Source organism: Schistocerca gregaria, chromosome 1 (assembly GCF_023897955.1).
Source record: "Schistocerca gregaria isolate iqSchGreg1 chromosome 1, iqSchGreg1.2, whole genome shotgun sequence".
NCBI lineage: Eukaryota > Metazoa > Arthropoda > Insecta > Orthoptera > Acrididae > Schistocerca > Schistocerca gregaria.
The window spans coordinates 1,061,818,185-1,061,843,136 of record NC_064920.1 but is presented as its reverse complement, the minus strand read 5'-3'; the positions used below and the strand labels follow the sequence as shown (position 1 = coordinate 1,061,843,136).

Here is a 24,952-nt window from a genome sequence, read left to right as displayed (position 1 = left end):
TTCAGACTACTTCATTCCCTACCGTGGAAGCCTCTGTGGCTAGCGCGTTCACACTACTCTGCTGGCAGGACTCTACGCCAGGTTTGGTGTGGTCGTGGGTCGATTCCCCACCAAGGAAAGCGGCATCGGGTCACTTCTGGCAAGCTAAATACCAGCTCTGCGTTCGTGGGAACAGATCATGTGGGGGCGACCCGTTTCTATTAGTCAACGTGAATCATCAATTTTATCGATCTATTCTACTGCGACTGATCTCTCACGATTTGCGAAACATATTCGATTACGAACGTCCGCTGACTCGTTCCGTGTCCCAGAACAGCGTTTACATTGCGGCTGCATTGTGGTTGGTGAGATGTTTTACAGGACATTGACCAAATAACTTTAAACTAAGCCTGCTGGCTATCTTTACTTATTCCCTATAAGTACTGAATTAAATAGATAAATTGAGATTTCTATTAAGGCAGCAAAAAACTTGTACCGGCGGGCGTGGCCGAGCCGTTCTAGGCGCTACAGTCTCGAACCGCGCGACCGCTACGGTCGCAGGTTCGAATCCTGCCTCGGGCATGGATGTGTGTGATGTCCTTAGGTTAGTTAGGTTTAAGTAGTTCTAAGTTCTAGGGGACTGATGACCTCAGAAGTTAAGTCCCATAGTGCTCAGAGCCATTTGAGCCATTTTTTGAAAAACCTGTGGTAAAAATTACAAGTTTTTTAAAACTCCATGAGGTTGCTATTTTGTCTAAAACTGACATAGTGATACCGTGGCTGTGTACAGTTAATGTAGGTTGATTCTTACAAAGAAGATGACAGCAACCTGCCACTATTAATACTGATATTTATTTAAGTAAATAGCGCAGTAACCCGTTTCGAACTGGCAACTTCATAAACAGACGGCTGTTCTCATGATTTGCAAGATACACTTTACATAATCGTCATTTTTCGATTATTATTCTTCCACTGTGGCGCAATATTCTTGGTGTGTTGGTCCCATCGAAAATTCTGCGTGACTTTATTGTGAAGTTTCAGGATTATATTTGAAAAATACAATATATTTGAAAAATACAATCCTGCAACTTCGCAACAAAATCGCACGGAATTTTCGTTGGCACCAACACACCAAGAATATTTCGCCACAGTGGAAGAATAAAAATCGAAAAAGGACTGTTATGTAAAGTGGACCTTGCAAATCTTCTGAACAGTCGTCTGATGATGAACTTGCCAGTTCGAAACCGGTTACGGCGCTGTTTATTTAAATAAATAGCAGTATCAATACTGGCTGGTTGCTGTCTTCTTCTTTGTAAGAATCAACCTACTCTATGAAGTTACTTTCAGTCGATAATAAACACGAAAACAGGGTTAATTTACGGTAAATGTAGACAATATATACTCCCCTTGAAAGTGAAAACTTGATGTAATACAATATGTTAGTTACAATAAGTGCTAGAGTAACAATCACAAACGCCGATTTACTACGAATTAATTTATATACAGTACAATGATAACTTCTGAAATTCTCAAAACTGTGCGTGATATAGACTGAAATTCGGTATAATCTTATTCTTTGCAAGCAACTATGAATCACAAACGCTGATGTGCTACGAAATAACTTATCCACTATATTTGTAACTGGGCAAAATTTTCAAAAATGTAATTTTGTAAGTGTCAAAAAGAAATAACCTATTACTCACGTAGCTATACAATGAAATTAGAGAAAGACTGTTCTGAACGAGAATAGGCTTACTATTGTCAAAAATTTTGAAGGATAACAAATATATTAAGCCTACAATTGACAACAGCACGGTACGAGTCTATTGCAGTAAACGCAAATGTTTGAAATGTCACAATGTTGATACAGCCAATAATGATTATGCAGAACCAAAGATAGCAGTAAAATATGCAAATCACGAATTTAAAATCGGCACACGAATCTGGCACATGCGGTTTCACACAAACGAAAGTCGGCTTTTACATACAAACAAAAGTTTGAATTGCACAGATTTTTTACTTAACTGGTTCTGTGACAACGTCTAGATGGCGTGCCGAAGATCAACACTGCTGCGTCAGATTCTCTTAGCCAAAATCGCGAAAATGCGCAACACCGTCAAAGCATTTCTTCTGCCTGGAGCAGCTAATAGTCTTTTAGTTAGAGAGAAAGGAAAGTGAGATCAGCGATATACCTTTTCCAGTAGGCAGTCCGTCAACAGTAATGTTTATCTGGAAGTTTAACACGAGTTTACTGTGCCACGAGGTAGAATGTGAGAGATGGTGGCCGCCACGATCGCAATACGGGGTTTCGTAAAGGGCCAGATGTACCGAACCGAGTATACAGACCTACTCGACTTAAAGGCACGCATTCACAACCCATATGGACATGTCGCCGTGCCGTTCCTGGAGCGCAAATGGAGAAAAATTGAATACCGACTTGACTATGGGTGCACGCGTTGACGCGCATAAATGGGGAAAAAAATTGTGGTAAGGACTGTGGGACCAAACTGCTGAGGTCATCGGCCCCTAGGCTTACACACTGCTTAATCTAACTTAAACTAACTTACGCTAAGGACAACACACACACACCAGTGCCCGAGGGGGGACTCGAACCGTGACAAGACGACCCAGACCGCGCGGCCATGAATGAGGCAACAATTTATCAGTTATCTTGCAACTTGTAGAAAACCCGTTGATATTATCTAGTATAATTTTAAATTTGTGAAAGTCTAAACTTTTACAACTAATTTATCGATACTATCAACATTTTGTGAGTAAAACGTTTAAAAAACATAAAAAATAAAGTCTGCGAAGGCCATCAAACACGTGTCGTCAAATTTCCTAGAGACATACGCTAATCACGCTATTTTCTATTGTTCATCATACAATTTATTTCATTTAAAACAGCAATATATGAATTTTCTCATAGTTGCCGTGCTCTTTCAGAGAGGAAAAAAAAATCCTGCAGATAATGCTATTCGGAACGACGCACGTCATGTTACGAACCCTCCCAAGAATGCAAAGAGCCATGACAAGCACGTGGGCGGCCGCGCAAGGTCTGAAACAAACGATGAATCGAAAAAGTAATTAATGAATGTGAAAGCAGGTGATAGATTCGGAACCTTTTGATGAAGAATAAACCGCTGCTGTATCGATAATTTGCTAATTAATTTTATTTCGAATATGTAAACAGACTTCGGCAGCCGTCATTTTGAGAGGAATTGTAAATTTGTAGTAAGGTCTTTTGGGACCAAACTGCTGAAGTCATCGGTCCCTAAACTTACGCACTACTTATTGTCGCCACTCTTACTCATGTTACGGGCAGTAGTGGATTTCATGCTTTTGTGTCTTCCTAGTCTTCAATGTTTGCTTTCATTTTCTGACACATTGCAAATATTCCGTGACGACCTTTATATTTTGCTCTTGAGTATTTTGGTAGGAAAGACGTATTTGAAAGCGAAAAATGATTTAGATTTTACACCGACACAGAAAAATTCTCACTGTGAGTAAATAAGGGTTTAAATTTTCGAAGAAAATTTTGATTAAACAACCATTTTTTTTACAGTGGGTAAAGAAGTTCTACGAAATTACAGCTTTCATATGTTATTTGATACATAGAAATAAAAGAAAAACACAACGGATAGAGTAGAAAGGCTCTATATATTGCTTTCTAAAATACTGTTTGATGTGATTGTATATACTTTCTATTCTCTCCCTTCTAGATGAGTTTACCAACTAAACATTATCAAGAACATCCATTATGAAGTTTAATTAACTTTATCATTGTTAGTTCTTTAACTCTGGTACTACATATTCTGACTTTTACTATCACTGTTGGTACACTTACCTCATATCCTCACTTTGGCTGTTCGATACAGAGTTAAGTGAAATGACGTGTTGACGTTCAGTTTAGAATGAATACGCCACCAACTGACCGTGACGTCGTTTTCCGTTGCGTCCAGTTCCATTGACGCCCAGAGTGAATCGACGTTTAGGAGGCGAGGAAGCGCCGGAACAGAACAGGGCAGCCGGGAAGAGACAGAAGCTGTCGTAACGCCGTACTTCCCTCCCCTCTCACGGGTTGCGTTATGAGCGACCACGGGGACATACCAGTGTGTCTATCGTCTTCATGTTGAATACAGAGCTACACTTCAATCACGTATCGTTATCCCTGAGCCTAATGAAGGCTGCTGATTCTTAACTCAACTTACTCCACCTACACAAGGAGGAGCAGGAAAGTTCATGTCCACATCCATTTCAGCTGCTGCAACATTTCTGGCTTTCGGGTCCACACTATACTACCCCTAGTTTCACTTCACATTTTGGTTGAGAATGTATTAGCTGATGTGTGAAGTAAAAAAAAAGCAACTTCCAGTAACATTAGAATAACGATATTCGGGTGAGCCCACTTCGTGCATCATCCACTTCCGCCAAATACGCGAGCCGAGCCAAGTGATTGGTGTTGACTATTTCAGCTGGGTACGAGCAGGCGGACACGTACGTCGGTAAAGGACATTTCGGCAAAGAGACCACACGATTAGGATTAGATTTGTTCTCCGTTTATAGGGTGATTCCGTAATGACGTTATAAACTTCCAGGGATGATGCAGAAGGGACTCTGGTCGGGAAATGACCGAGTCGAAAGTTGTAAGTCAAAATAGTTCTCATACTGCAAGCTCTTTGCTTTCCGTATTTTGAGAGGAGGTAGTACGCACTAAAATCAGAAAAACAGTCCACTAAACTTGAGCTCTAAGGTGCATACCTTAAAAGCTATGACCACTTGTTCACCTTTGCAACTGTGGAAAACCCCTCTTTTACTATACAAGTGCTCATAGCTCTTAAGGTATGCAATTTACAGCTCATGTTTACCGGGTATTTTTTCTGCTTTTGGTCCAAATTACCTCCTCTCAAAATAAAGAAAGCAAAGAACTTGCAGTAGAAGAGCTCCACTGCCAGAGGCATCAGAACGTTTTCACTTACAACTTCCGACTCTGTTTTTCCCGGACCTCTATCCCTTACTTCAAGTTGACACATTTACCCTTCTCCATCATTCCTGGGAGTTTCTAACATCTTCAGGGGATCACCCTGTAGAACGATCTTAAATGGGAATGCAAATACGGTCGGACAATGTATAAATTGACCGTGAATGTAATTCCTGCAGTATATTCAATGTACTAGAATAATAAGTGTTGCAGATATGAATTGTGGTACGTGTTACTTTGTAGGCGTAAGTGACATGTGTTAGCAGTTTGTGGCTTTGTCTGTTAAGAGATTCGTGTGGTAATTAAAGAAAAGTCTCTTGCAGATCCGTCTGAAATTCGACTGATTATTTCGTAGTGTTGAGAGCCTTAGTCAAATTACTAGTAATTTTCACAGCCTAACCTCAAGAACAAAGTGCTGGTGGTCTAATGGCTACGTCTGCACAGGAACAAGGACATCTTTACAAGACGGCAAGTACAGAATTCGGTGTTCTGCCTTGACGCGGTAGAGCAGATATAGGTCCCTCGCAAATACTGCATTTTCAATACAAATGGGAACAATTACATGTTATCTGTGGTGACACAGAGGAGGGAATGAATGAATGTTCAAAGCGCTGTACACTGACTGTATTGGTCACATTCAATTGCTTCGAGTGTTTAGTTCATTCCAGAATTCAGTCATTTCACTCATTTTATCGCCGCATAGTGCTGAAGTAACCACCAACACCCACAACTGTAAGGGGAGGCAATTGTTACGCTCTTTGTGAAAGTGACCTATCACGAGCATTCGTCTGAAGTACCGTTAATGTTCACACAAATCATAAAACGCGCTCTAGACAAATACGTATCAAGAAAGGCAATAAAAAACAGAAAATATCCTCCTGATTGAATGGTCTCTGTCGGAGAATTTTTTTAAAAAAGTGTCCTTTCATGTACACTTCCAGTAATTTCGCGCTGTGAATGTGTGAAGGCCATTTTCGGATTCCGAGAATCTCACAAAAACAGAGATTGTTAAGAACACCACATATGAGAACACCACATATGAGAGACGGATGACGGACATCTGTTCCCAGTCGCTCGCTTTGTCCGTAAAGATCAAATGTGTTGTCCATTTTCTGTACTAATGACCTTGTAGACAATGTTAGTGGTGTAAAAGATTGGTAGCTTGCTTTCAGTGTTTAGAAATGTAAAATATTTTACCACACAAAACGAAACAAATATAATATCCTACGACTACAATATCATCGAATCACAGCAGGAATCGATAAACCCATGCAAATAGCTAGGTATAACAATTCTTATGGATATGAAATGGAATCGTCGTGCAGGTTGGCGGCGGACCAGTTCTTTGGGAGAATACTAGGATAATGCAATGTCTGCAAAGGAGAATGCACACAAAACGCTCACACGATCCATCTTAGAATGTTACTCAAGCATATGGGATTCTTACAAAATAGGACTGGCAGGAGATATTGAACGTTTACAGGGAAGGGTAGCAAGAATTGTCACAAGTGTGTCATCCAATGGGAGAGTGACATGGAAATGCTGAAAGAACAGCACTGGCAAACACTTAAAAATAGAGGCATAGTATTCCGAGAAATATTAGTTTTGTAAATAAGTCATTACTGAGAGTTATCTGGCTGGCATATGCGTTTCCTCTCATCTGCTCACATCCTCGAGTCGCACTATAATTTCACTTACAAAACATAAGCGCGTTTTCATGTTTCACTATTTTCATGTTGTTTGTGATAATTGCTGACGTGTAGAATTTGTCTTCTCCTACTGGTCGCACACATTTTACCGGAAACCGTGATTCAAGGTCGTAACTACTGTGTGTTGACTTTACGTCTCTTCCTGTTTGCCTTCTTTACGTGCATGTTACCAACCAACGAAGTATATGCTGAGAACTAACAAACTAACGTCTGTCGTGTGTGTGTGTGTGTGTGTGTGTGTGTGTGTGTGTGTGTGTGAGAGAGAGAGAGAGAGAGAGAGAGAGAGAGAGAGAGAGAGAGAATACTATAAAGAGAACATAAATGAACAGACGTTAGTTTTCAGCATGTACTTCGTTTGGTTGCCAACATGTACATAAACAAACAAAACAGGAAGAGACGTAAAGTGAACACATAGTAATTACGACTTTAAATCACGGTTTTCGGTAAAATATCAACAATTAGTGACAGAACACTAACAGTGCCCACAGCAATTAGTGCAAAAAACACAGAAATTGTGAAGAAAAAGTTCGTAACATGAAAACGTGCTCATGTTTGGTAAGTAAATTTTATGTGTGGCCGGTTGGAGTGGCCGTGCGGTTCTAGGCGCTACAGTCTGGAGCCGAGCGACCGCTCCGGTCGCAGGTTCGAATCCTGTCTCGGGCATGGATGTGTGTGATGTCCTTAGGTTAGTTAGGTTTAATTAGTTCAAAGTTCTAGGCGACTGATGACCTCAGAAGTTAAGTCGCGTAGTGCTAAGAGCCATTTGAACCTTTTTTTGGTGTGTGGTTGTTGAGGATGATGACCACGCAAACAAACTTGTTACTCGGAGAAAGCCTACTTACACAAGTTTCAAGAACTAGCTTTAAAAGATGTATCGAGGAATGTACTTCAATCCCATACATACCGCTCCTGAATTCATCGCAAAGACAAGATTCGGAAGGAAAACAGCGTTAACAGAGGCGGATAAACATTCACTCTTCCCGCGCTCCATACTGAATTGTACGAGACGTAGCCCCAATAGCGTACAGCGGGAAGTACCATCTGCCTTGCATTTCAACTGGTTTAAAGAGCATAGATTTAGAGATACATGTGAGGGCACATCGCGAGCCACAAATTCATCAGCGCATCAAAAAGAAAAACAAAATTTACATGCCTATAGCTCCGCCAACAACATGATAAGAACTGTTTGGATCATAGTAAGAATGAGACAAGAAAAAGAGAAAAGGAAAATAATGAAATTAAAAAATGCGAACACTTTCGGTTAGTCTTTAACGTGTCAGTTACTGATAGTAAATGAAACAACAGTTTACTGTTACCAACCACTTTTTTCACTTGTAATAAAAAACGTGCCAAAAGTAACCCAAAATTGAACTCACTTTTAACAGTTACTTAATACATAGCCTATAGTTTGCCAGAAAAGCATTCCATAAATATTTTGATGAAATATTTAAACTCACGATAAACTACCTACTAGTAGCAGTTGACGTATTAAAAAAAAATAGCTATGGCCGCTGCTAAACTTCGCCGTTCTTCTTTCCTAATAGAAGTTTACAACACAGTGGCTTTCGAGATACTTGTTGCAACTGTCTAGTAAACTGCTCTTGTGTAGCTGATCGAAGAGAGCAACCGATCGAAGAAGACAGAGCTGCCCAGATTACCAGCGGAACACATACATCGATCGTGTGTGGAGCCCTTTACACTCCATTACTACAAAACAGAATAGACGGAAACAGAAAAAAAAAAAAAAAATGAAAAGGCAACTCTTACATTCGTAACGAAGGTCAACCGCAAAGTCGACAATACAGATCAGGACGAAAGATCTATTACAAAACACTAAAAGGTTCTAACCCTCTGTAAAAGCAATAGATATATCCAGGGATTCCATAAAATTTGTTGTCTATCAGTTTAGTGTTGCAACTGAAGACAGCAGACAGAAAGTCGAACTATTGAACACAACATTTAAATCCACAGATAATAATCTACAAATCGTGGCACAATTTGACACCTGTCATACAAATGGATATTGGAGTAACTACTCCTAAAAACGATTATGACAACTGTGAGCGAGCAAAGCATCAGGCTCTGTCGGAGTTCTATTTACGTTCTGCACTGAAAACGCTGCGGATTAGATCTTTTTCTAGCTCTTATACACTGAAGAGCCAAAGAAACTGGTACACCTGCCTAATATCATGTACGGCCCCCGCGAGCACGCAGAAGTGGCAGAACACGACGTGGCGTGGACTCGACTAATGTCTGAAGTAGTGCTGGAGGGAACTGACACCATGAATCCTGCAGGGCTGTCCATAAATCCGTAATAGTACGAGGCGGTGGAGATCTCTTCAGAACAGCACGTTACAAGGAATCCCAGATAAGCACAATAACGTTCATTTCTGGGGAGTTTGGCGGCCAGTGGAAGTGTTTAAACTCATAAGTGTGTTCCTGAAGCCACTCTGTAGCAATTGTGGACGTGCGGGGTGTCGCATTGTCCTGCTGAAGTTGCCCCAAGTCCGTCGGAATGCACAATCGTCATGAATGGACGCAGGTGATCAGACAGGATGCTTACGTACGGGTCACCTGCCAGAGTCGTATCTAGAGCATCAGGGGTCCTATATCACTCCAACTTCACATGCTCCACACCATTACAGAGTCTCCACCAGCTTGAACAGTTTCCTGCTGACATGCAGGCTCCGTGGATTCATGAGGTTTTCTCCATACCTCTACACGTCCATACGCTCGATACAATTTGAAACGAGACTCCTCCGACCAGGCAACATGTTTCCAGCTATCAACAGTTCAATGTCGGAACTGACGGGCCCAGACGAGACACAAAGCTTTGTGCCGTGCGCTTATCAAGGGTACACGAGTGGGCTTTAGGTTCCGATGGTGTTAGCACGCTGACACTTGTTGATGGCCCAGCATTTAAATATACAGCAATTTGCGGAAGACTTGCACTTCGCCACGTTGAACGATTTTATTTAGTCACCGTTGGTCGCGTTCTTGCAGGATCTTTTTCCGGCAACAGCGATGTCGGTGATTTGATGTTTTACCAGATTCCTAATATTCACAGTACACTCGTGAAATGGTCGCACGGGAAAATCCCTACTTCATCGCTGCCTCGGAGATGCTGCGTCCCATTGCTCGTGCGCCGACTATATAACAGCACGTTCAGACTCACTTAAATCAAACTGCCATTGGAGCAGCAGTAACCGATATAACAACTGCGCCAGGCACTTGTCTTGTATAGGCGTTGTGGACCGAAGCGCCGTATTCTGCCTGTAAACATATCTCTCTGTTTGAATACGCATGGCTATACCAGTTTCTTTGGCGCTTCAATGTATATTTTTAGCCGCGAGCAATTTCGTGTGAATAAAAAAAAAGTGAACCACACTCCCGTTTACAATAATGGTAAAACATCAAATGCATAGAATTACCGGTTGCAGGATCACAGAGAGTATTTTAAGCCCCAACATTAGGAAGTTCTTGGAGGAAAACAAAGCCTGTGCCACAAAATAATCACCGCTTCCGAAAAAAAAACCACTAGTGTGAAAAAAAGTCTTTCTAAATATTAGAAAGGTGTCCGATACTGTACCGCATTGTTCTTTACAATTAAGTGTCGATCACAAGGAATATCTTTACAGGTGCGCGACTGGATCGAAGAATTTTACTAACAAGCTCCATTAAACGAAACTAGCATCGGCTGTCCTCGAATGAAGAGTAAAACGACGGCTATTGCAATCAATAAACATAAAAGATTCATCACTGCAATCAGACTGCCTTACACATTGACAGAACTTAACTGCCTGGTAATAGCATAACGTCTTGGGTGATAGCTGAGAGATCGCCGGATTAACGACTGCTAGGTTTATACATCTGTCACACGGGGCACAGTCATTATGTGGTTCACACACACACACACACTCACACACACACACACACACACTCACACACACACACACACAGTCACTGTCACCTAATTGCATTCCCTCGCACGGTTACAATACGAACACGTACAGTTAAGAATTTACGCGATTATCAGAGAGATGACGTAAAACACACTCTTCCCGTTGGTCGACGGCGACGTCGTTGCGCCAGGAAGAGCATCCGCCAACGGAAAGAAGCGACAAATCCCCGATGAGCAGAGACTCGGCATGGGTTTTGCAAAGCGGTGTTAAAGAAAAAATATGCCAAACTCTTCTAGAGGTGACACAGGAGATCTCACAGTTCTGGGAAGACATATCTTGTTTCATTTAGTTGAACCACCACTGACTTGCGATGTCGACATTATCGTGGCGGCTTTTACGCGTCGTGATAGCTGAATTTAGAGATTGCTAAAAACATCTCTTTTGAATCTATGCTCATCAAGAACAAAAAATACACAGTTGTTCACATGCACCAAAAGGCATAGAATTTGTGCCAGTTTCCTAGTTAATTATCTGCGCCAGCCGCTGTGGTCGAGCAGCTGTAGCCGTTTCAGTCTGGAACCGCCCGACCGCTGCGGTCGCAGGTTCGAATCCTGCCTCGGGCTTGGATGTGTGTGACGTCCTTAGGTTAGTTAGGTTTACGTAGTTCTTAGTTCTAGGGGCTGATGACCTCAGATGTTAAGTCCCACAGTGCTCAGAGCCATTTATTCATCTGCATATTTCATGGATCGTAAACGTGAACTCTAGCTATGATGTGACATACTGGCAACAATACGTCGTAACAGAGTAAATGTACACTGTCATGCGTTTGTCACTATGTCCGACTTATTTGAAGCGCTATTTTTTTATTTTTATTTTATTTTACAAGTCTACTAAAGGACCTGCTGGAACGTTGTGGCTGCAAAGTGATCCGCATTACAGAACGTCATCTTCATAAATACCGCTGGTAATGGAAATTTATTTTGTGAATAAAGAGAAGTTAAGTACAGCCCAGCTACTTGTAACGCAAATATATTTTTACTCTGGAAGTAAGTTCCACAACTACATTTTTATTATTTTCGCAACTATTTTCAGGGCAGCGAACAACGAAATAAAAAAAAATTTGCTGCAGAATTATTCATTCCGGTGAGAAATACTTCATCAGCTACGGTCCCGTACAAAATCGTTAAAAATCTCCGTATAAAATAAAGCAGATGATCATAGGACATTTAGGACGGAGATTTTCACGATTTTCCCTCTAACCAGCTGTTCCTACTGTTATCTAGGGACTGGGTTTAGTGGCCGAGCGGTTCTAGGCGCTTCAGTCTGGAACCGCGCGACCCCTGCGGTCGCAGATTCGAATCCTGCCTCGGGCATGGATGTGTGTGATGTCCTTAGGTTAGTTGGTTTTAAGTAGTTCTAAGTTCTAGGGGACTGATGATCTCAGAAGTTAAGTCCCACAGTGCTCAGAGCCATTTGAACCATTCTTTGTTATCCAGGGTGACTATAATTAAAGTTGCAGTTTCAAAACACTGTAGAAACAGAATCCCTGTTATGGATGACGTCAATTTGAATTTAATTTTGAACTGCCGCAGGGAGAAACGCCATGGAAAAAAAAACAACTAAATTTTACCAGCAGTTGGCACTGTAAACATCTTAGCGTAAACAGAGTCGGCTACAAATGACAGATGAATCGCAGTACGACGGCTATGGCTTGGGCTGCACCAGTTCGATAGTCAACAGTTGTGGCACTTTAGTTAGATAAGCCCATCCATAACGGCAAGGTCGTACCACATCCGAGTGGAAAAATCTCTTTGTAACTGACCCGAGACCAAACACCGAATAAAAAGCAAAGTGATATCGGGTTTTAATTACCCTTGGGCCAAAAACCACATAAAAGGCAAAATAACATTGGTTTCTAATTGTTGTGAGACGGCTCAAGTCATGTTCAAATGCTGCTCACAGTTTTCTGCCACAACTTGAAACCGAGAAACGGTATGTTCCACAATAGATCAGAGTGTCTCGGGAGCCACGTTCAAAATGCGCTCTGCAATGCACGACTTCAATTTATCTACGTTCATAACTGGAGCACAGTAGCTTTATAACTTATTGATACTATTTTGATGTTGACGATTTTTGGTATATAGTTCATCCCCTGAGAGCTTCAATTTTGAATGGCGTGCTTGCGTGATGACCACGTTAGTTTGAAATTAGTTGCGGAAAAATAAACACAATAAATTGCAGTTGCTGCGTATTAAAGAAAAAAACTTGTTCAAATTTTAAAAAAGCTGCAGGATACGAAGTATAGAAATTATCCAATGTGAAGAAAGAAAACATACCGAGTAACTCAGATAGAACGTGCCATATTCGGGAAGTGAGTTTTATGATTTCATTGCTAAAAGTGGCCTCATTTTCATTGTCCTTCTTCCTCCTTGTTACCGAAACACTTTATTTATACAGCAGAAAAAGGGCATCAGGCACAGAGCATAGGAATTATAAAAAATAATGCATATACCTAATGACCTAACCAGTAGCGTAACAATTAGTGTTGTCCAAATAAAGGAAAGTTGCGTAATCACTGTCTATCCCTCAAGTCCTAATAAGGTACGAAAAGCACTGGTATGGAAACTTACTCCAAGCGTCCTCTTTTTCTCTCTGTGTCACTTCTACAGTAACTCTAAGGCCCTTTTTTCAGTCGTTTCTAAGCAGTCTTGTTCGTAGTGTAAATATTGCAACTGTTTGAAAAAATACGAGATTGTTCCGTAGGGACTTTCCAAAATAAAACCAGATATAAAGTTATTCAGATGGTTTACAGAATTAGCTGAAGTTTGATTTCAAAGCGACACTCACCACGTTTGGCTATTGAAGTGATTTAATTACTAAACCCGACCACGAGGAACGGCAGAGTAGTAGTAATTCAAAATGGCTTCTTTGATGTGAAACGTACTAATACTGCATTTTCATTTCATCAATCGACAATGACGGCATAGCGTGACGGGTTGTTGAGAGCTGCCCGACGTAGAAATTACAGCTACTTCTGGTGTCAACACTTCGTTGTGAATATCTCTGTAAGATGTACCAAATATTCACCGGTCAGTTCTAGTTCCCAATTACCTGTGTTGTACGTCTTCTGCAAAGCGTAATGTGACTCATGTGACTGACGAACCATACTATATGTACACTTCTGTGTGTGTGTCACACAAAAACTGCTCTTGAAGTCCTACGAACTGCAATACATTAATTATTTACACGGCCTTCGCATGTGTCGTCATTCCCTTTAACGTAAAAGAAAGTGCATACAAAGAGTATCGCTAAGAGATACATCTCAAATAAGTAAACAGAAGCTCGCTAAAAACTGCAGAACCAGGATCAATGAAAATTACGTACTTCTTTGGAGATGGCGCTTGTACCGCTATTTTCAAGTAGGAGTCGGTAAGTGAATACGCTTCAGAAACTTCTCATTCAGCACGCAGATGGATACATACAGGAGTCACGCTTTGGTTAGACGTTAAGTAACCATTCGCCTAGGATTTCCTTGTTAAGTCCAGTCAGTGCAACAGACGTTACGGGTAAAATATAAGGGCTGTGTCTCTTGTACCAACCTCACCACCACCAACGGCCTTGCCACGTTGGAAAAACCTGTTCCCGCCTGGTCACCGAAGTTAAGAAACGTTGAGCTCGATTAGTACTTGGATGGGTGACCGTTCGCGGAATTCCAGGAGCCGTTGGCTGAGGGATACGTAAGTCGCTGAAGTGGTGTCCAATTGAGGGGCCTGCACCACGATGTTGTGCCACACGACATTATTATTAGATCACTACCATTTTTTCCCTTGAACGTCTTCATTTAACATCGAATCATTTCTCCACCCTTTGGAAATCTTAAGAGATGAAGAATCGAATAAGAAGTACAGTGGCGGAAGACGCATCAGAAGTATCTGCTTAAGTTCGGCAAAACTGAGTTCAGTTCCCTAGTAAATTTAAGTTTTACTTAAACAAAGCTGTGATTTACTAGGCACAGTTCTGCTGGACGTGGTATGTTGTGGGGTTCCTCTGACTTGTACCGATTGAAGGGACCTGGAGCTTGATATGGCCACAGAACAATTACGCAAACTGATATTTCTCACATCAACAGCTCATTGTCACAGATGAAAGAAGTGATAGGTAATAATAAGAATCTTAGGACTGACAGGGGATTGAACACCAGACCTTTAGACTCGTAGGTTGGAACTTAAGGGTATCATAATGATTCAGAGGAAACTATCTCACAAAAATATTCCTTGGTTAGTGTTTACACGCCATCTCACATGATTCTGTATGTTACCTGAATAAATTTTTGCACGCTTTTAGACACTAGTGTCCTAAAGGAAAATTCAGCACATGGCATTTAATATAGGAGATGTAGTATTAGCACTTCAGCGAATATGGCACGTTCTTCCTGAGTCATCCATTGCGTGTGTAGAATGTGTGCACTATATTCCGTAAAGCACACTGCAGGAAAGTGATCACGAAACAGAAGCACCACACGGATCTCGGTCGGAGGCGGCGGATCGCACCTGCTCGCTGAGGGCTGTGGGCCAGGACAGCGAGAGGAACCTGTTGCGGCGGCGGCGCTGCAGGTGGAGGTGGAGGTGCGGGGGCGGAGGCGCCGCCCCCGGGCGCGGCACGTGCTTCAGCATGCCCATGGCGCGCCCGACTGCAGGCCGACTCTGTATCGGCAGGCGGACCAGCACTTCCTCAGGATGCGGCGCCCGATACGGCCGCAGGAAGCCAGCTGCTCGTCTGTCCGCTGACGCTGACGTAGCGCCCGCCTGCGACCGGCGGGAGCGGAGGCAGTTTCAAGGATCCCGCGCGTTCTGTTTCCTGGCAAGCGGCCGCACGCCGAACTGGTCGTCCGACTGCAGAACTTGCAGAAGGCAGTAGATCAAGTTCAGTAGTGTGATACAGCAGGACACGAAACTGGAGCAATGTGAGTTTTACGAACAATGGGGCACAGTCAAATTGGGCCACAGTGAAATGGGGCAACCACGAAATGGGCCATCGTCAAATGGGGGCAAGTGCAAAACAGCCATGAAAGTAAGAGTTTATGTTTTCGATGCACCCAGACTACAGAATTAAAAACACTGACTGTTTGGATAAGAGTGTTCCCACCGATGTGGCGAAGAGAATAGTTGGTGCCACATGGGTAGCATCGCGCGAGATCTGCGCATCAGCGTGAAACTCAAACGCGGGAAATATAAAACGCACGATGTCAGCGCATTTGTTCGTGGTCAGATGACCTGTGGGGCAAATACTCCGAGGTCATGTAGAAACTGAGTATCTTGGAGTTTCTCAATTCGGAGAAAACCGCAGCTGAGATTTCCGAGTAAAATATCAAGGGCACCAAGTTCACGGGAGTCAGAGTCGAATATCACACTTTGTAACAAAGGACAGACAGTTCTAAGAGCAGAAAACAACAACCACCGTATGTAGCCATTCCCGTAGGATGAAAAGCAACCACTCCTTACCACACGTCAATGAGAACATGGATTGCACCAGATGATCAGAAATTCCGTCAACTGACGCTTGATGACGAGTCACAGTCCACTTTGGCGAGTGGTGGGGGAATTCTCGTGTGGGCAACACTTACAATCGGACTTTGTCGTTCGTCTGTGACAGACGATGGCAGACTGTCAGTCAATAGCGAGCCAGTGGGATTGTTGGCCCTTCCATCGTTCTACAGACGCCCTTGAAGATGTCCTCCGTAGACGAGGACGAAACGTTGGGAATTGACACAGAATTCATCAACCGACCACGGCATAACAGCCCAGATAATTATAATGGACATGAACAGCAGAGGAACCTGGCCGGGAATCATATGCTCTTACTTTCGTTAACAGTCTACAACGGGACGCTGTGTCAAACGCTTTCTGGGTATCGAGGAATATGGAACCTGCCTGTTGTCCTTCATCCATGGTTCACAGAATATCACCGAGAAATGGGCACGATGAGTTACGCTTGAATGATGCTCTCTAAATTCGTCTTGATTTATGGACAGAAGCTCTTCCTTATTAAGAAACTTTATTATATTTTAACTGAATGTTCAAAAATACTGCAACAAACCGTTAAGTTTTTTCTTTTTGTTGTTGTAATTTTCAGGTCCTTTCTCTTATCCTTCTTATATATACGCGTTATCTGCGCTTTCTTTCCAATCTCTTGGAAATTTGCGCTGGGCAAGAGATTCTCGATACTGTCGGGATAATATACCCTTACCACACCTAGACGTGGGGGTGGGGCAACAGGCAGTGATACGTAAAATTATTCGATAAAGGGCAGTACTGCGAACGAATCCAAAGTTTTCGACGTCGTATTTGTACAAAAATACTGTGGGTATAAGATACCCCTGCTATCCCTAGGGCTGGGATACAGATGAGGAGGAGTGACATGGAAAAATGTTAGAGTACAATTTTTATTGGTATTCCTTTCCTGCATTTAAGTGAATTGGAATACTTTGTAAGTACGAAGCGCAATCTGTCTCTTATTCTTGTTGTTCATTGTGTCAACCAGGTATCGAGAATCAGCACTGCAGCGAGCCAATAATGTTAATTATTGTTAAATATGTTAAATACATGCGAAATACATATACGTGTGTGCGAAATGTATCCAACACACACGTACACGGGCGAAGGGGAAAAAGGCTATTGTAAATTAAAAGTAGCAATATAGTAAATCTGAGTAGAAATTAACAATTATCTTAGTGATGGATCGTGTGCTCAGCCTTGGCACCCAGCTGTAGTCGGCACACACCCGAGCGCGGTGCTTCCATTACACCCGCAGGCAGTGCCACCTCAGAAGAGCGCACGCTTCCGTGGGCGGAGACCATTTCGTATAGATTTAGAATAGACGCACTGATGACGACTGCCTGCAATGGCTATCGAAAAGTCGATAGTCTCATCAGATATGAAGCTATTAGACACCCAGGCAACATTTTGCTGAAATCTATACAGTACGTCCGAGAGACCTACTTTGTGTGTTGGATCGGTTATGAGAGTCTTTTTGAATGGCGATGGAGGTCACCTACCCACCTCAATTTCTTTGTCATGTCTCCTTTTCAGCTTCGCTGTGAAACCAATCTCACGAAGTGCAAGTGAGGCAGAATCTGTTTTCCCGAATCAACAGTGTGCTTCCAGGTTACTGTTTCCGCTTTAAACACAATATTCCGGCGGCTGATGAAGTCCGTTCTTCAAGTGTTCTTGTTGCCTGAGCACAAAGTCGATAACATTGCAGACGACGACTTGGGCCGGTTGTCGGAATATTGGGCATAGAATAGAAATAACTATTCGGCACAACACCCGGAAGCACTCTGTTTATCTATAACGCTGAGAAAACCCGAGCCATTACGCCAAATTTTACAGGTTTCTTGCGTACGTTAAAGAAACTGAAGCTAGCACCTTATTTCGAAGAATTATAATGAAATTAAAGTTGACCTACGAAACAGGTAGCGAAACTGAGTATCGCTCGCTAGTCTGGGACCTCGTCAAGTAGTATTGATGTCCAAAAAGAAGCGTCACGATTCGTCAAGAATTACTTTAGTAAGCGCGAGAGCGGCACGGAGGAGATTCTTGTCAAAATTTAATGGTAGAAGATACAGGAAAGTCCTTGTGAGTCGCATAGAGGTCGCACTAACAGGGGCCATGGAAGACGGGGAAAAAAGATAGTTAACTGTTTATCATTTCAAAAGTAAACACCATATTTATCCCACTGTGAGACAAGACGGTTAATTCCTTCATGTGATAATGGTTAAGATTGTCTGCGCAAACATGACTGTAGCCAGGCACACACCTCTTTGTCCGAAGCAAACTGACAGCCACGAATGTCTCTTCAGGACTCCAAAAACATGGAAATTGCACGGGGAGAGATCGGAACTGTATGGAGGGTATGTAAAGGGCTTCCCACCGAAACTTCTGCGGCGTATTTGAAACAGCCCTGAAAGCATGTGAGCGGGCATTATCGCAACAAAAATGATGCCGTCTATCAAGATTCAGGGGCGTTTGGAACTGCAGAGTGTCCACGCATCGTAGTGAGTTAATTTTGGGCCTTGTTCTAGGAAGTCAATTAGCAACGGGCCCCTGCAGTCGAAGAAAAAGGTCATCATCACTCTCCAGGAGTTGACGCGCCTATTGTTTACACTACAATGCGCCTATTGTTTAGACTACACTGCAAAAGTTTCCCTCGGAAGCCCTTACACATCCTCTGTACAGACCCGATCTCTCCTCGTGCAATTTCCATATTTTTGGAGCCCTAGAGAAAGACATTAGTGGCCGCCGAAAATCATGGTTCCGTAGGCAGCAGCAAATTTTTTTTTTCTTGAGGGCACTGACCGTCTCTTCTGACGGGGGGCGGGAGTACCGTTCCTTGTACAAAGAAGGCCTATGCGAATGGTCAGAGGCGTGTGTGACTGTCGGCAGAGTGTAACAAATATAGTGAAATATAAGTGGCAAGCGCTGGATTAAAGTCGCGAAAGCTTGCGTGGACAACTATCAGGGCAGGGAGTACGAATACTCTTCATCCTGCTACGATATGACGCGAAGAGAAGGTGAGGATAAACTTAGGCAAGTAACAGCTCTTAAAGAGGCGTGCAAGGAGTCATTTACTCTACGCCTCATCTGTGACGGTACTTGTACGTGACATTAAAGAGTACCCTCAGACACATGTTTTACAATGTCTCTCTCAGTACGGATGTAAATGTGTAGATTTTTGTACGTCCACCCTTCCGTTTGTAGGTTTGAGGGACTTTGGCAGTTCACTTATGTAATAAAATAGAACTACAGCCGTCCTTACGACGTTATTTATGATATTGCTACCAGTTTCGGCGCTTCAGTACACCATCTTCAGGTCTTAACTGACGCTGAGGCTGTGAACAATCGCATACACGATTCATCAGTGGCCAATATCTATAACTGGTTTTCACAGACTGCCTGGAACAAAGATGTTGTGTCTCCAGCAACCAACTAATCGAGGATTGGAGAGACAACGTTGTCTGCGAAAGCCAGTTCTGATGTTGGCCACTGATGAATCGTGTATGCGATTGGAGTTCACACCCTCAGCGTCAGTTAAGACCAGAAGATGGTGTACTGAAGCACCGAAACTGGTAACCATATAATAAATAACATCATAACGTCAGCTGTAGTTGTTACATTTTATTACATTTATATGTAGAGGTTTAATGCTGAAGTTCCTGAAGCGTACGTTAGATGAAGGCAACACACAGAGTCTGATCAAAAATATCCGGGCGATATTATGTGACGCTTCTCAACGAGAGACGGACCTGCCAGTATAAACGGTGGCGGGAAGTACTGCGTTGTCAGTATAGAAGCTGCAACAGCAGAATTGGAGGGACATGAGAGCTCAGTGATGTCGAAGGTGGAGTGGTCATTGGATGTCACCTGTGTGACAAATCCGTCTAAGGCCACCTAAGTAGACTGTTTGGAATGTGACTCTGATATGGGAACGTGAACAGGCAACCACAGCTGTAACAAGACTAGTAACAAGACGGACAGAGACCATTGGCCATTGCGGGGTGTGGTTGTAAGAATTTGCTCAAAATCAGTGCAGGAGTCACTCGTGAACTACTAAGTGCTACCAGCAGACCAGCTAACACAGTGGCTTAGTGACTTCGAGTAAGGAGTTCAAAAGAATTTGGTATAACAGTCGAGCAGGACCTCATTTCTATAATCAGTGCTACGTGAAGCTTGAGCTGGTGTAAAGAGCGGATGGCGCAATACTAGAAACGAGTGATTTACAGTGCTGAATCAAATTATACCCTCTGGCAATCCGACAGAATGGTTTGGGTTTGGCGAAAGCCTGGAAAACGTTACGTGGCATCATGTGTAGTACTAACAGTGAAGTATGGAGAAGGTAGTTTTACGATGTGGGAGTGTTTTCGTTGCGAGGGCGTGGTCCTGTTCTCATGCTTAAGAAAACGTTAAATCTGGGGGGATATGAACACATTTTTCAGCATTGCTTACTCCGTACAGAAGAGAAACAGTTCCGGGACGACGTATGAGCGTGGCAATGCAAACTGTCATTAGGCAGCATCTGTGCAGCAATGGTTTGTGGACAATAATATTTTGGAGATGACTGACCTGCCCAGATTCCTGACCCAATGGCGCACCTTCGGGATCACTCAAAACGTCGTCTTCGCTCCAGGACCAAGGGTCTAACATCTCTTTCTTCTCTAGTTATTGAAGAAGATTGGGCTAGTCTCCAGCAAAGTAAAAACCGTCATAGACGCGAAGGGTGGACACATGTCATGTTAATGTCCTCTAATACAAGTTCAGATTCTTTTCATCAAATACTGTATTGCTTCCTCCCACATTAAATTCGCGAAAGGACCATGAGGGGAGATTAGCGCTCACATAAAGTCTCTCAGGCGTAAATTACGAATACCCTCCAGTTTCCTATCTATCTACTCAGTGAAAAAGGTGCAGACAAAATTATTAATCACTAGGGGAAGCGGCAACTAAATGATTATACACGTTAGCGTGTATAATCTACGATTCTGGAGACATACCAGCAGACTTCCGATAAAATATAAACCACACAATGCAGAAGACAGCAAGAGCAGAAAAATGGGACAATTATTGCACGATCAGCTTAACAGCTCATTTATACAACTTCTTAGCAAGAATAATTTACAGAAGAATGGAAAACAAAATTGAAGAACTGTTAGAAGACGACCAATTTGTGTCTAGGATAGGGAACGGCACCAGAGGGGCAGTTCTGACTTTATGCTTCACAATAAAAGCAAGAAATGTTCACAGGATTTGTCGACGTCGAAAATGAGTTCGACATCGTAAAATAAATCAAAACATTGTAATTCTGAGAAAAATAGGTATAAGCTGTAGGGAAAGACTCGTAATATACAATACGTACAAGAATTAAGAGGACAATAAGATCGAAAGACAGAGAGCTTCTCGCATTAATACCTGGGTGCATGAATGCAATCTTTCTCCCTTATGGTCCAACTTTTATGTCGAAGGAGCAATAATAGAAATAATGTTAAGGTGCGGGATTTAAATTGATGATGAAGGGATATCAACGACAACATTCAATGATGATACCGCAATCCTCGATGAAAGTGAGGAAGAATGGAAATAACTGTTTTAATGAAGGCAGAATATGGATTAGGATTAAACGAAAGAAAGAGGAAATTAATTAGGTGTGGCAGAAATAGGATTAGCGGTAAACTTATCAAAATTGGGGCTCAAGAAATAGCCAAAGAGAATGTATTCTGCTACATTGGAAGCAAAATGAACCACAAACGACGAAGCAAGGACGACACAGAAAGCAGACCACTGCAGACAAAGAGGGCATTCCGCGCTAAAAGAAATCCCAGTATCAATAATCTGGCTTAATTTGAGGAAAAAATTTCTGTGAATGTACTCTTGGAGCGCAGGGGTGTACACAGATGAATGGGAACTGCGAAACACCGGAGAGGAAGTGAACTGAAGCGTTTGAAACGTGACGCTGCAAAGGGCGATGAAAATAACTGAAGTAATAAGGTAACAGTCGGTCAAGAAAGGAATTAACGTGTGAAAACACTTGAGTGAGACGCGTTAGGTGGGTGGGACACGTGTTCGGATATCTGGAAATAACTTCCATGGTACTAGGAGGAGTAGCAGAGGGCAAAAATTGTAGCGGAAGACAAGAATCGGAATAGTCGAACAAATAATTGAGGAAGTTTGGTGTAAGCGCTACTATGAGATGAAGCGGTTGGTACAAGCAGAACGTTTAAACGATAGTGGTAACACAAGTACCTCCTCCCATTCGCCGCATAACGTAAGCTGCTTGCTAAGAATAAATTTAGATACAGTAAGTAGCTGCCTGTTGTTAACTTATTATTTCTTGCACAATTCCAGTTCCTGATTATGCGTTCATACGACATTTGCTCGTGCGACTGGAGCATTCTGTCCCTGCTGAATGTTAACTTCTGCCTGTCAGGGAGCAGCGACGCCGCGGTACCAGTCGCGGAGGCCGGCGCAGGTGAAAACGGCAGTGGTCGCGACCGCGGAATCGATACAACGTCGAATGCTATCTGGTCGGCTATACAGGGCACACAATAGCGGGCGCGCTGCCAGGAAGAAGTCATTTCTCACGGGCCACGCTACGGCCCGAGGTGCGGTGTTCAGCCGCTCACAGATTTATTGGACGCCCCGCTCCTTTCCTTCTTTTCCCCTTTTTTCCTCCTCTTCTGCCCGCGTGGACGGCAGAGGTTGGCACGCGCCAGGGTCGTTTCTCACAGGAGGAGATAAAGGAAGCCGCGTGTGGCGTAGAGGGGGTTCGGTTATTGGGATCAGGTCAGCGGCAGCAGGTACATTATCTGCAGGCGCCCCGCCATATATCTGCGGCCAACACCCTCTCACAAAACAAACACTAATAACGGGCCACTGATCAATGTCCTGCACGTAATCTCTCTCCAATAACCGGCCCCATCTAGCTGCATTTTCCGTGGTGTCCGCTTCCGGTGAGAGATTCACGGCCTGGAAACAACAAAAATGTGGTAACGCCGCGGGATACCGAGGCTGGAACATAAATGCAGATCCTAGCCGAGCCTGCAAGTCTGCAACCTACACTGTGGTATTTCACCATGAACGGCACTAGTGCAATGCCCTCAATTCGTTGCATGTTTCAGTCGTTGTTAGAACAGAAATGGTTCAAATGGCTCTGAGCACTATGCGACTTAACGTCTGAGGTCATCAGTCCCCTAGAACTTAGAACTAATTAAACCTAACTAACCTAAGGACATCACACACATCCATGCCCGAGACAGGATTCGAACATGCGACCGTAGCGGTCGTTCGGTTCCAGAATGTAGCGACTAAAACCGCACGGCCACTCCGCCCGGCGTGCAGTCCGGAACCGTGCGACTGCTACGGTCGCAGGTTCGAATCCTGCCTCGAGCATGGATGTGTGTGATGTCCTTAGGTTAGTTAGGTTTAAGTAGTTCTAAGTTCTAGGGGACTAATGACCACAGCAGTTGAGTTCCATAGTGCTCAGAGCCATTTTGAACTCCGCCCGGCGTTAGAACAGGGCGAGTGCATTGTGTCGGCGCTAAAAGAATTCGAGCGAGAGCAAAATTTAGTGTTTCTATGGTGCTTCCGTAACGAAGGTAGCCGAAATGGTGTTTAGGGGCGCCGCATTGAAGATCTATTCTGCATAAAGGGAAAGCGGAAAGACATCATCCGCTAAGTGACAATAGTGAAGGACGGTCATTGAAGAGGATTGTGGCGAAAAATAAAGGGACAACAGCTGCAAAAGCCAGTGCAGACTGTCTGTACCTTCCAGAACATTGTTATCTCTCTTCCTGCACGTCCCGCTAAATAATGGTTGGACAGGCGGTCACATTAATGTGACTGAACAGTGTATAACTCTACTAACTACAGCAGAAAAAATTGATGAAAAGCAGAATAACAAAATAAATTAAACGCACACAGCTTAAAAATGGACGTGTCAGTAGTGGTGACTACGGGAAAGAAACAGGAACGTGATAAAACACGCGTACTGAAGAGAGGAGGAAATAAATTGGCGTGACCGATAAAACGGCGAGGCAGATTAATGTATCTGGGAGAAGACGGGCGACCGTAATACCAGCAATCGTTACATTCGCTGTATTGGCGTCGCTACGTGTCTGGGGGCAGACCACAGACTACTCAAGTTCGCTGTCTGTTTATCTTTTCCTCCACTGGCAGCAGTAATGTAGAACGAACGGCAGTGTTACTGCCGCTGGAGACAAACCGCATTTTTCATGTTGCAGCTCTGCTATCGCTGTGAGCATTAGTTTCCCGGCCTCTGCAGAGTGGCTTCTGTTATCTCGAGGGCGTGGCCCTTAAGGGCTCCCGGCGGCCCTGCAGGTACTGCCAGCCCTGTCCGATGCGGCAAAGTTGTGCTACGTCACGGCGAATCCTCTCTCGCAGTCAAACAGCTCGCACAGTTCCGTGGGCTCCAACTTCAGCGTACGGTTCTTACTTCCCAACAGCGTGGCGTGGGGGATGGCACCGACAGAACAGAACCCGAAGTTCGAGAGCGCTCTACAACGATTGTTTTTGCTGCTGTTTCCGTACTGGAGGCAGCCAATACCACCGCGCTACTTCCTTCCTTTTACGATTCTTTGGGCTGTAAGTAAAAATAGTTATTTCTCCGGGTAACATGGTGTTTTGTTTTCAACATTTCGACCAATGAGCAACACAAAATAACACAACCGTAGCACACTAACTTACTTGATGCGGTCATCTGTCATCATGTCTTATACCCTCGCCCTACTACAATTTCAGTCTGTGTGTACTGACCTGCTAGTACCTCGGAAGGAAAAAAACATCCACCGACAGTCACAAATCGTGATTGTTTAA

General features: G+C 43.3%; 1 protein-coding gene across 3 annotated transcripts in view; it reads right to left on the bottom strand.

Annotated features, from left to right (window-relative positions):
* The window catches only part of LOC126281256 (rap guanine nucleotide exchange factor 2), a 382,130-nt gene that overhangs the window by 149,264 nt on the left and 207,914 nt on the right, over positions 1-24,952 (bottom strand). The window contains exon 1 of one of the 3 annotated variants that reach the window (XM_049980078.1): positions 15,122-15,258. The exons of 1 other annotated variant lie outside the window; for it this stretch is intronic. In XM_049980078.1, coding sequence (XP_049836035.1) covers positions 15,122-15,250 — 129 coding nt within the window. In that variant the 5' untranslated portion in view covers positions 15,251-15,258. Of the gene's footprint in view, positions 1-15,121; positions 15,259-24,952 lie in introns of those variants that run through there. One more of the 3 variants, XM_049980068.1, reaches the window with a different exon arrangement.